At 40.7% G+C, this 13,685-nt stretch overlaps 1 protein-coding gene across 1 annotated transcript in view; it reads right to left on the bottom strand.

Annotated features, from left to right (window-relative positions):
* Positions 1–13,685, bottom strand: part of SATB2 (SATB homeobox 2) — a 131,220-nt gene that overhangs the window by 69,040 nt on the left and 48,495 nt on the right. Inside the window, exons 4-5 of the mRNA XM_086465433.1 lie at positions 4,348–4,474; positions 2,071–2,194 (exon numbers count right to left, since the gene is read on the bottom strand). Of these exons, the coding sequence (XP_086321559.1) occupies positions 2,071–2,194; positions 4,348–4,474 (251 nt within the window). The remainder of the gene's footprint in view (positions 1–2,070; positions 2,195–4,347; positions 4,475–13,685) is intronic.

The following is a 13,685-nucleotide window of genomic DNA, read 5'->3' as shown; positions in this document are numbered from 1 at the left end:
AAAAATAGAGCAATTTTAAATCAAAGTGAATGATTACATTTCCCATTAGCAGCAATCAGAATCCCCATCTGGACTGCATGGAGAGCTCGAGCACTGAGAAACAGAGATGGAGCACTGTCACTGGTGGGAGCAAGAGCTCCCTGTGCTGCCCCTCTCCACTTCTGCACTTGAGGCACTGTGAACACATTAATAAACAGCAGCATTTACTCTGCAGTTTGACTCCTAAGAGACCACTCTGCAATTTGCTGCTGTCAATAATATATTAACCGCAAGGGGGTTGTAATGACATTTCACATTTGGCACGATATTTTTTAAAAACTGATTTGGGAGAAGGAATTGTATTGGAGGCATATTCAGACGATGGCAATAGACAGCTCCTATACAACCTTCCATTGCATTTTGTGAGCCAAAACAAGAGAGACTGGAACTTTTTATGGCAATAATAATAATAATAATAATAATACTACAAGCTGTATTCTTGCAGATCCAGTTCAAGGGTTAGTCACTACTCAAGGTCACCGACACCTGTGCTTAAAAGTAAGTAAGCACAATTCTTCAGAAGGATCTCCTTTTAGCTTTGTCCACTAAATAAATACTGGGGCAAGGATTCTTGTCGCTACAGTTCTGCCATCAGTAATTTTGTAAATATATTTCAGACTGAGGCTATAGAAGGAATATATCAACTACAGCATTTCCACCTGGTAGGCTTTGACACTGAAGTGGGAGGAAAAAGACCCAGACAACAAATGAATTCTGGATATGAAATGATGCACAGTTGAGTTACACTGGATATTGAAGACAACTGGGCAGACACAACCATATGCTGCAATCACCATTAGCTGACCAGATTCCACAGGTTATTCTATTTAAAGAAATTACATTTGAACTGTGTGAAAAGTACTTTCATATTCAACGTGCTTATGCTCTGCACGTATCTAGAGTCAGTGCTACTCCTTTAGTAAATAAAGCAAGTTACATGGCTTTTCCTTTCACAGCCTCTCCATTCCTTTCAGTTCTGCAGACCTCACATGGCTAAGGAAGATGAGGAACGTGATTCCTACAAATTGCAAAGACCTAAATTCTGCTCTGGATCTCACCTCTGCGCTTTCACTGGAGTTGTGATCATAACACAGTGAGGCAAATTTGTGCTGGTTATACATAGAATACTCTTGGTTCATGGAGGCTTTGGATCATGAATTGCAGGATCAGTGTATAGTGCAATGCAAGACAGGCAACCACATGAGAAAAAATGTTGGATATGTGGTAGTAAAGCAACGGATTTTTAGCAAGCAGGGACTATCGATGTTTTGACTTTTTTAAGATACAATTGACAGATTCACCTAGAATTCTACTGAAGTTTTTAGAAGGCAATGTATTTTTCACTCCTAGCAAAGTTACTTGGTCTGGATACTGAAGTGTTTTTCTGTTTTTTCTGAGAGGCAAGGAGGACTCAGTCATGAAAATTTTATGAATCCCTCACTATGACAATCTGAAGTACAAATAGAGCTCATGATATCTGTAGGTACCTGTGTCTTAGTGTCTTAGACATGACAGCATTGTCATTTATAAAGCAGTCACGGAGAATGAGACTGAGTTTTTGTTCTTTTTTAACATAATTATATATACATTTTTTGTTGCTGTTTCCTAGAAATTGGGGCACGACTGTTAAAAGCATACTTTTTATCATAGTTGGAGGCTGATGAGAGCTACGTATGGGTTAGTGGGGGAGGCAGGCCTCTGCTAGCAGGAAGAAGACACTCAAATCTTGCATTTGAGGATCATTACTCCTATTGCAAAAGGTTCACATAAGGATCTAAATAAAGAATATACATCTCTCTGAACAGCAGGATAAAAACCAATCAATTCATTCATAATTTCCACCTGGCAACTCACTAAGAAAACATGGTATAAAGATACTCTTTTTCATATTAATTAGAATTTCTCCTTTCTAAAGAAACAAGAAATTGATTCAGTATTTACGGAATTGTTTAGTCTAAGCCCTTTACTGAATAAAGATGAGCTTTAAAACTTGTAAATCTGTCTTTCCCTAAGCCTGTTAAAAACACTGACCTGTGAGAGAGGGCATTCTTTGGCTAATGTGCTCTGATTCATTTCTTTGAGCAGTTCCTTTAAGGCATTGCGAACTGTGGCGTGGTTCCACTGCTCTGCTGGCAAGTCTTCCAACTTTGAACAACTGTTAAAACAGAAAGCAAAAAGTACATAGAAACATCACCTTCACAGATGCTTACTCTTTGCCTACAAGTGCTATAGACCTTTAAGCAGTGAGCACAACCTTGGAGTTTCCTGCTTAGCCAGCCCATCAAGGTGTTTCTCCCTTCTTTCCCCTCCCCACCAAGCCTGATTCACAGAAGACGTGTAGTTCAACTAAAAGAATGACAGTACATGGCAGAAATAGCAGCTAACTCTACTATGGTATTATACGTGTGCATAACCATTCCCTCTGGGGCCTGGTGGAGAGCAAAGAAACCGCGTAAAGCAAGCCCCAGAAATGGATGGATAAAGCCATCCTCTCCAGACAGAGAAAGATATTCCTGCTGAGATGGAAAAATAAACATACATGCCACACTGCCACTAATAAAATCCCTAAACAGTAAGGGATTTGCCTCATTGTGTGGAGGCAAAGCTTTAAAAAATTAATTTCATTTTATACAGGTTCTTATACTGCCCTCATTGCTGAAGTATCTGCAAGTCTTTCAGAAACACAGTAAGCCATATGCCCAGCATCTGTCACATGTAGTTCATTCTCACTTTCATTCTACAAGAATTGCATATGTAGTGAAGCTTTTGTCTTCGTGTGACTGGTGTCTATTTTAATTTAACAAGCTTATCTGTGTCTACACACACGGGCACAGACCTGAGAAGCACATCAGAAAGTTGGGAGAAACTTGTCTTTGCCATTCATGCATGAGAGACTTAATGCACAGTCTCCAATAAACCTCTGAGGTTGGTTCTGCCTTCTGCCTATACAGCCTGGCTTTACCCTCAGAGTTGAAAGTTCAGTTGTGCTTGAGGAGCTCAAGTAGTCAATGATCATCTTTATCTCAAAGTCATGGGCTATCTTTTATTTACATGACATCCAGGCATTCGAGCACTTTGAAGATAAAGAATGAGATCTGGATCTTGAGTTGATACCCTCTAGTAATACAGATGTGACAGCAGCCTAGATGGACCCCCGGTAGCTCATACTTCTGAGGAGATGAGTTACTGCACTCCAGTTTTATAGTGGCTACAGGCTCTAGATGCTCTTTTACAACTGTGCTGCAGAGATGCAGTCTAGCTGAGAAATGGTAACAGTATATAAAACCAAGGAAAGGCCTGTTAACGGGAACTGGAAACCCCCAAGCCCCATCAGAGATATAACAGGAAAGAAATGTTGCTGTTTGGGAGATGAATGTTAGTAAGGCAGCAACTACTTCCAAATTCCAGCTGAATAATTGGAGGGTATGTACCTGTCACCAAAGGACACACACACGTCCCAATGGACCCCTTGCCTGTTCAATTTGAACTTCAAAGAATTGTGGGGAAATTATTCCAGGCTATCTGTTATTTTTGCCTGTTTCCTCTGACATATCCTGGCCATAGAGCTACAGCAGACTGTGCAATGTAGGTTTACCAGCAGGTCTGAAGTACACCATGCATTGCCAGGGATCTGCTGCAACTCCTTATGCAAACATCAGTAACTATTTGAAGACTCTTTTGAAGGCCAATAGGGAGGAAGGGGGAGAAAAAGTGGGAGGGAGGGAAGGGAAGGCAAGTAAGTGTAAAAGTGTCAGGAACTTTTGCTTTCCTAATCAGAAATAGCATTCAGGGAAAGAAAATATTTTCCAAATGCCAAATAGAGCTGCAGTAACACATGCCTTCATCATCTTCTCACCTTTTCACTGGGAAGACCACTGGAGAAAAAAAGAAAGTCAAAAAGCTCCCCTCATTCCCATCTCAGCAACTGGCAGTAGAAGACCTAGATTCTCATAATGCAGCCACTTAAAAAAGGCATGGAGCTTATTCTTTTGATACAATAAGGCCACAAGAATCCATTAAATTAGTGACTGTGGAAAGGTCTGCCTGTAAAGGTCTGGCACCTTTACTTGATCGAGTTTCTGCCTCTCCCCTCTCTGTTACCATATTGCTACTTCAGAAAACATACAAAATCAGTTGGAACACGCACCAAAAAGCTGCCAAGTGACCCACCCTTCTCTTCATTTTTCTTTTCATTTCATCAAAAAACCAGAAATCAATGAAGACAGGATATGCTAATCTTTGTAGTAACGCTGTAATCGACAGAGCAGCTCAGAGAATAGAGAAGGACAGATGTTCAGAAACACCCACCTTTGTAATTGGATTTTCAACGTCGCAACATGATAGACATCTTGTAGCATGTCGGCTACTGTCGCATCTGGTGCATCAGTCACATAACTGAGAGGGAGGGGATTCCACCTCCCAAGCTTGATTATTCCTGAAAACAAAAAATTCATACTTTATATTTTATCAGCCATTTACCCTTTGATAAGCTTGTTTGTTCATGAGATTCAAGATCTGCCTTGAGGTTTATTGCAGTGTTACTCAAATAGATGTGTTGTACTGACTCCTGAAGCAAACAATGGAGAAGAGTAGGAACAGATTTTAAATTCCTAGCAGAGAGTTGCTGACACGTTCCTGGCTCTTAAATCACTTCAAGGAAGCACAGGAAGCTTCCTCCCTTCACATCTTTCATCATCCCACTAAAGCCTAGTTCTCTAAGTTAGAACACACTTTAAATACTCTATTGTCCTGATTTTGCAGTCTACAAAACCCTTCAGTAAATAAATGCATTGGTTTTGACTTGAACAGGAAAATTCCTATGTGTGGGCTTTCAGCACACAGTTACAATCTAAGCATGGTACGATTCCCAGTGTGGATGGATGGCAAGAGTTCACTCCCAGCTACAAGTTGCACTACGCAGATGGTTGCTTTTCTTTGTGAAAAAAACCCACCAAAAAAACCCCCCACCAAACAACTGCAAGCTGCTGACCGCAGATCCAAAATAGCATTTTGGGGGCGGGGGAGAATGCTGTAAGTTCTATTTCTACTTCTGTTCATTCTTTAATAGGGATCACCACCTCTTCTGGATGTGCTCGTCACAAAGACAGTAAACTTGGATGGTAAACCATTTGGTGCAGAGGTATTATTTCTGTTTAGACAATTGCAGAGGGCCCACCCACACTAAAAACAATGACTAATACCCAGGAATGACTTCCAGGAAGATGCCAAACAAAGCAAGCCACACTGCCATCTTACATGAGAGCAAAGAAGTTCAGCCTTGTTCTGCAGTATCGCAACTACTGCTCTTATTCCCTCCTCCACCATGTTTCCATTGCCCCACTGTTCTGCACACATAACTTCTCTCAGTGCAGCCCTACAAGATACCAATTGTCTTTTCTCCCACTTAAACTGATGCCTTTTGAGGTCTGCTTATATACTCGTTTGATTTTCAAAAAGACCATCTGTAAATTTTATGAAAAGAAATACACTAATACACTAGTGCATGAGAAAAGTACTTCCTCTGTGATAATAGGAGCTCCAAGAACCTTCCTTGGCTATCTGGAAGGATGCTGTGATGCCAAGAAACTTCAACGCTCTCCTCACTTTCCACTCCTAGTTCACCAGCTCTAGAACTAATCAAGCTGAAATAAATGGCAAAGGCCTTTCATCCTGATCTCCCAAACATGATCATAAAACAAAGACCACCTCTGAAACAGTGAAACAAAGCTTCTTGTATGCAGAACAATGCTTATAAGCCCATGAAATGCCTGCTATGGAATATTTTTTTCCCCATTCCTACAAAGGTTGAAGAGGAAATAATTTTAGTATAACTCCTTTTCTGTAGCACTTAAATCTTTGCATTTACCATTGACATGTTGCTTTGCAAGGTATTCTATCACCACATACTGAAAGAAGCTGGAAGCAACCTAGCTAACCTTCTGTGGCACAAAGTTTCAGTGTAACGTGCTGGTAAAGACAAGTTAGTATTTCAAGAGGAGATTAGAAAGCTTTTGTCAAGGGAAGATCTTGTCCAAATGAAACAAAAAGTTAGTAAGTGTTGCTTGATATCCAATGCTTGAAAATGGGACATAAACAGAACAAAAACATTTAAATGATGCACTGTTTCAGTATTAAGATTTAACAATCTGGTGCTGAATATGCTGCAGTATAAATAGTGCCTGGACTCAGATCCAGTAGAGTAACACACAGCACTCATTCACAGCACCGTATGTCTCCAGTGCTGGCTCCTTGAGTCATATTCCACTTGCCAAGAAAAGCTGTTTTTCTTAAGGGGATAGTTTACTTAATGTTATCTCTGGTGACAACAAGAAATGCATATCGTACAGCATGTATTAGTCATGAAATGAGCATCAAGGGTCCACTGAGTGAAATACATGCTGGGAAAACACAGTTTAGCTGCTGACTTCCTTCACCCCCTTCTGCTATATAATAATTTAAAGCAAAATCACCAAAAAATCCAGAAATCTATACCATCTTCACAGAACACTTGGCTTCCTATGTTTAACCACGCCAAGTTTTCATGTAATTGAAAAAATAAGCATCATATGTACCCCATAAGTAACATCTAAATTGGTAATATTTTACAAGAGGCTTTATTTTTCATTCAATTAAGGAAAGCACTCAGAGAGCACACCATCTGCAACTGCTTGGGCCTGGCAATGCTGGCGAGAGACAAAGAGACAATCAGCGGTCACTGCAGTTACCAAAGGTGTCCCCAGACTAAAAAAGTTTAAAGAGAAAAACCACAGTGCAGCCAGAGTGCACCACGGGAAATACTATGCAAATTGCTTTACAGGAAATGTCTGCTACTACTGGAAGTCAGGTAGAATTTTTTTTTTTAATCCTCCTCTACAACTGGAGAGGAAATTGTTTTGGCTGGATTTAGACAAACACAGGTGTTACCACAATGCTCAGTGCCTCTGCACGTTAACACCTGCTGCGAGTCCTTTACTCTGTGTTACAGCACTGCTGATGTACGCTATTTTTTCAGCCGGTGTGATATGAAATTTTTTTTCCAGAGCACATTAAGCTGGTCCAAACGATAGCCAGAAGCCATGGTTTCCATCCAGCTCCTCAGCAGACTTCACAGGTGGTTTATTTCATGGCACTGACGCTGTACTTAAGGCAAGTCACGGGCTGCATTTGGGAAGATGATGCCAGCTTGTTGAGCAAATGTATTCTCTACACTCTAGAAGACATTTCTGAATGACCCCTCAGTAAAACCTGAGTGGACCAAAATTTTTCCCCTAAAAAGGTCCCTTTCTTATACAGGACTGGGTGTTTCTAGTGTAACAGCAACCCCAAGATGAGACCAGCCTGGTAGCAGAGAGTCACTTTCACATACATGTTTTTTTATTGTTCCTCTCACTGACTCCAAACAGTACAGCTCAGGCCTTTAAAGAAATTACTTTACCTGGCCTGACTGAGCTTTTATCCTACCACAACTGAGACTTGGGAGTGGGGACAGGAATGAGCAAAGGTCACTGTGTTACTAATGAATATATTACTGCTCCAGGAATATCACTTCTCTGTCAGCTTCAGACCTTCTCAAAATTATGTGTGGATAACATGCAAGAGATCAGACTGCTCAGGAAATCCAAAAACACATCTTTCATGAATTCACAAAACTCTTCTGTTAATGAGTCTGGTTCTCTTTCCTGTATCAATGATCCTTTGGGACTTTTCCTGTAAGACTTTTTTGATGGGAAAGTTCAACAGATTTCAAAGGTTGCACACACTCAGGAAATGGTCATATGCTAGAACAGCTCTCAAGAACTCATCTAGAAACCGCTGAACGCAGCCCTGGCCAGTTAGTCAGTTAAAGACAATAAACAGACGAAACAGTTTTCTCAAAATATTTTTTTTCCCAAAACATATTTTAGAAGATATTATCTATCCATGCTAGCTGTTGGTTCTTGAATGGCATGTCCTTCTACAGACAGGTCTTTCATTAAGTTCAAGCTTCAGCTTCATCAAAATGTAGATAGGGAAAAAAAGTAACCTAGTTTAAAATATGCATAACTCCCTTTACCCACAAGAATGCCCGCACACACTAGTGTCAAACTTCTGTGAGCTCAAGTGCCAGGTTCATACAAAATGACAACTTCAATTCATCGCTGTCATTCCACTTAGGCCAATGATGTGCCACCCTGCCAGAATGCTTTCATTTTAGTTTCATTTAAAATGCAGCTCCTTTGGAGAAGAAAGTGATAACTACACAAGTCAGAGCAGAACAATACATCGAGCAGAAGGCTTGACCAGCAACATCATGGCTGACCACTATACCTAACAGAACAGAAGGACCTTCACAACCTTTATTTTACAGTACCATATGAAACAACGATGCATCCAAACCACTGGGATTATTCCTGGGACCTCACCCTAGTGAGATGTGAACCGAATGGATCTAAGGTTGGGGCTAAAGCAGACCTCTAGAATAACTATGTTAATCAGAGGCATAACAACAGCAAAAGGCAAAAAGCTGCTTTCCTAGAAAAACACAGATAAGCTGGCAAACCCATTTCATTATTACATAGCTTACATTGTCCCAGAAAACTATTTACCTATATGGGCTAAAAGTCTAATTTATCTTTGCAAACAGAAAGACAGCCATACAGTACACTGTTTCTAAGAACGCCTGGAGTTTAGAATACATAGTCTAGGTATGACACTTCTCGGTCATAAACAGAATGAGGTCCAGGTCCTGCATCTCCCAGTCACCTGCACAGTTAACTTTTTATCTGGACAGTCCCATGGGAATTACTGAGCCATCTCATGGACACTTCAATGCATCACTACTGTAAAATCAAACACTTAAAAATGGGGCATTTCCCAAATTCCTTTTTGCAGCTAAACAGAGCACACTGTCACTGACTCCCTTCACAAACTATCGCCTGCTCCCACCATGGTTAGACTCCCGATGTCACCTTTCACAAATTATGAACATACCTGAGTTACATCTCAAATGGATGCTTGTAGGTAGGTCATGCAGGATTAATGCAATTCATTTTACATGCTAATCTGCTAGGGTTAAAATTAAGTCACAGGATCAAATGAAGGACATTTTGGAAGTCCCTATTAGTATCATCACCCCCACCTCAACGTTTTTCTGGAGACAGCTACAAAGTGAATCATGAGTAATACTTGCCAAATATGTACAGAAAGGGAAAGAGAAGGAATTCTGTGTTCTTTGGCTAAAGGCTAAAAGAAGGATAGCAGAGAACACTGATTCCTTACCAAACATTCTTAAGAAAAGGACTTGTCAAAACTAAGCAGACAAACCATTCGAATCCCTGATGCACAACACCAAAACCTCTTATTTTCTACAGCATAAGCAAATGTAACCTGCCGAGACTCATACAGGGTGAGGTGTTAAAGCACAGAATTGCTCTCCTTGTGGACTGACAGACACAGCCAGGCTGGAAACTGGGGAAGTGCAAAGCTTGTTTCTTACACTGTAGCTCCATGTTCATTAATACGTTGCAGGCTGTGGCACTACAAGTTATATCCAGCTTAGGCAAGAACATGTGCCTGTGCAGTCAGACACAGCAAACAACACGGTGTTTATGCAAGCTTCAGAAAGGCTGAGAGAACAGGCAGTGCCCAACCCAGCATAAGATCTCCTGGGCTATATTTACTCCCTCGAAATGTGTTGATCAAATCTGAAACTGCAGTTATACCGGAGCAGAGGCATGCCTCACGTGGCTGTGGCGTTCCAGAGCTATAGTGGTGTCCTAGCATTTGCTTCTCTGCATCACAGGATCACAACCCAAGAGTGGCTGACTGCAAGCACAAGGCTTGGTGAAGAACACAACCAACATTTGCCGCTGTGCTGTGAGTTCAGTCAAATAGCTTTGTTTAAACACCTTACTTTTTAACAGCAGCTCTCATCAACACAACAGAAACTCAAGAGAAACTTCAGATTAGCATTAGCACCCAAACAGTTTTGATTCCTTTTACAACTCCAAATGAAAGACTTCAACAAAACACTCAATAAAACCCCTGCTTCTGAGACCATCATGCCATTTATCTATCAGGCACTACTGACAGGACCCCCCTACAACATGGGTAGGCTCTTGTGACATCAATTGCATCTGTTTATCCTCTTCAGAGACATCTCATCCCTATGCTTTAGCATGTAATTTTCCTTTGTTCAGCTATGCTTTGTTACAGAAATTAAAAACTGCCTGTCCCATGTAATAAATACATAGAATTACTTACCCATAAATCAGTTTGCAGGAAATCACTACCCTGCAGTACCTAACAACTCACCCTGTGTTTCTAACCTGTACCCTGGCTGTAGTATATCATCAAACTCTAACAACATAAAGGCATCATTTGTAGTTATTATTGCTAATCCAGCTCAGGGAATGACTTTTCAAGCAGAAAGGAGAAAAAAAGCAACAGGAACAATTAAAAAAAAAAAGATTATATTAATTTTTGTGTTATATTATTGAGCTGCCTTTTATGTTGCTTAGGGAAATTTAAAAAATATTATACTGCCTTTGCTCATCATTATAAGGGTGCCCATATTATTCTATTGAATTTCGATCAGTGACATATTGGGGTAATAGATGGGAAAAATAATCAGCATAATCCTCCCCTGCACTTCTAAAGCGCCTTTCATCAGAGGATCCCAAAGCACTTTAAAAACATTAGTCAATTAAGCTTCATAACATCCCTGTGAGGTATACTGTATTATGCCAATTGACATATTGGTGATTTAGTGATTGAAAGCACACAATGAACATAATCCTATGCTTATGCCAATACAAAAGAATCCCCCTCCTTCCTCATTTCAGTCTGTAATAAATAATTCAGTGAGAGAACAGGAATAAACTATGTGGTTACACTGTGATGTACACATCCACAAATCAACAGGAACACCCACCCTCCCTGAATGACAAACACTCCACCCCAGCTCATGAGACTTGTGCAACTTCAGGGCTCTGCACAAAAGGGCGACCTTCACCCAAGGGGAAGGCATGGCCGAGCTACCCAAAGCTCTGCCAGCGCAAAGCCTCTTGTACTGCTGCTGCTGGAGGTCTTCCCTATTGCTGTTTTAAAATACTGTCATAAACTATGTGGACTAATAACGAAATTTTGTGGTGCAACAATGCATCCATGAACTAGTCAATTTAAATACTCATATCCAGTCCTTCTGGCTTGTACATCTGTATCAATACACAGACTTTAATATAGCCTATGTATTTACATGATTATATATGATATTTATATGATTATACATTAAAGTGTTCATAGAAACATGCGAGTAACCGTCAATAGAAAGACCGTTAGTGTTACAAATTTTAATTGCTGAACTTCAGAGTACTTTCACAGATGAAAATCACTTTGATATATGAAGCTTGGTTTGAGTTTTTCATTTTTTGAATGCTAGTGTTGCCCATTCCTTTCCTCCAGCATGACTGTACTCAAGTATTTGACTTAACATACGCCAAGCAGTTTGATGCCTTGTAATTCTACGTATTTGGTTTACATTTTACTGTAAAAAGATTGTGTCTCATGTAATAGATGCTGCTCCGCATTTGGGAAACGTTATGTGAGGACCCTGACTTTTATTAGATTAATTTAATATAGGCACTAAGTTACTAGACTAAATTAATAAAGATCTTCTTAAAAAAAGGGGGGGAGGAGGGAGAGAACAGAATGAACCCACAAATTAAATAAAATTTTCTGGAGCTTGTTATTTTGGAAGTCTTTATTTAATTTTCCAACCCCCTATTCTGTTTGAAAAAACAGCCAATAATTGGTAAGGAAACAGGAGGGGGAGAAAAAAGAAAAAAAAAAAAAAAAGGTTGATGTTATTTACTTCAGGGGATTATTTTTAAAACTGTTACATGATAGAACATGAATACCAAAAATAAATAGAAGGGTGAGGAAGCAAAGGAGTAACAAAATATTACAAAAATAAGTATTTTTTACATTTTCTATATTACTTTTAAAACTATTACCTCCATTTAGGGAAACCACATTTAGCCCTGTATAATATCTCTCTTTTGCCATTTTTGGGATACGTCTGCATTTACCTTGGACAGCAAGAAGTAATACATGAACAAAGAGAAAGAAGTCCTCTTTTTCTCTCTTTTGTCTGAGAGACAGAACCACTCCTCTAAGTATCACTTCCACGGCAGGAAAACAAAGTCTTTTCAGTGATGAAAACTCATGACAGAAAGGCTACTGCATCCAGGATATTAAGCAGCTCCTAGCAGTTGCCCTTCATAACCCCATCAGCCTGGAGCTCAGCTTCACCCTCCACCAGACTGTCCTCCCCTAAGAGGCACCATCACTTAAGAGGCTACTTTTCTCAGCAGTAGTATTCAGTAGCCCAAATGCCCATAGGTTGGCAGCACCTGCTCCTTCACTAACATCGTCCCCACATAAAGCCCAAAGCATGGCACTCTCCCCATTTTCACATGAAATTACTGTCTTTTGGGCAACCTCTACTCTTATGGTAAGATCCTTCCCAGCTCCAGGCTGGGAATGCTTGCGCTTGCTCAGCTGCACAGGAGCAAAGGCTGTGCCTCATCCCAGGGAGCACTGGCTGCTGAACACCTTTGAAATTCAGACCAGGAGTGTCACAACCCAACCTATTTCCTGATCAAAGAGCTTCCTTAGCTGCTCCCATGCCTGCAGATTTGCTTTGCCACCTTAAAACCACCACTGTTGCTTTTGCTTTGGGCAGCAGCTGCCTCTCATTGAGTCCCAGGCTCTCTGGCAAAACACTGGCTGCTTCTCTGTCATCCCCCAGCCTGGAACCAGGACCACGGCTCCTGTGTATAATTTAGTGCCTCCCAGAGAGCCAACAGAGGCAGATACTGCTAGTGGGGACCTGTAACGTGCTTCCACCTCAGCCTTACAGGCTGAAAATTTGGGCTTTAATATGTTTGCCTCAGTTGCTAAGAAACACAACAGCAAGTGATAGTGCTTTTCTCCACTGCACATTTCTTTAACAGCCACAAACAATGCCTGGACCATGTCGCCCCAAATTCTGGACCTAGTGACTGTACTGCCACCTCATTACTTACAAGGGACTGCACATGAGTAAAAGGACCAGAACTTTACACAAACATTGGCTTTCAACCTTGTCAGCTTCCTGCCAGCCCTACGCCACCGACACAACCTGCCTCACAAAACCTCCAGCAAGCAAAACAAGGCACCAGGCAGACAGCCTTTGGTCCTCACCTCCAGAAGACTTTCTTGGATTTTATATTGTGATGGTTTCGAATGGAGAAGACAGGGAGAGGTAGAAGATATTTTCCTTCTTTGGGAAAAACGTGTATCTGTTTTTAAAAAGATGCCAGTGCCCCAAACTCCTTCAATTCACCCACCTTCAACGCTTGCCTATAAGCTTCATATGGAAAGACATTCCACTGAGCAGGAAAAAAGCACAATAACATGGTATTGCAAATGAATACATAAAACACATTTAAAGGGTATAAAAGAGCATTGCTAGTAGGACATTGTAGAGACCAATAGGCTTAGAATTAAGCCTACGGACATTGTTTGGCCCTGTATGAATTATATGAATCCTGCCTACTCACAGTAACACAGCTACAGAGAGCACAGAAAGTCTGGCTCAGACTGCAGACACACAGTAGCCAACT

The sequence above is a fragment of the Leptosomus discolor genome, chromosome 5 (assembly GCF_034619465.1).
Source record: "Leptosomus discolor isolate bLepDis1 chromosome 5, bLepDis1.hap2, whole genome shotgun sequence".
Taxonomy (NCBI): Eukaryota; Metazoa; Chordata; class Aves; order Leptosomiformes; family Leptosomidae; genus Leptosomus; species Leptosomus discolor.
The sequence above is the reverse complement of the archived record's forward strand: the minus strand, read 5'-3'. Positions and strand labels throughout refer to the sequence as shown.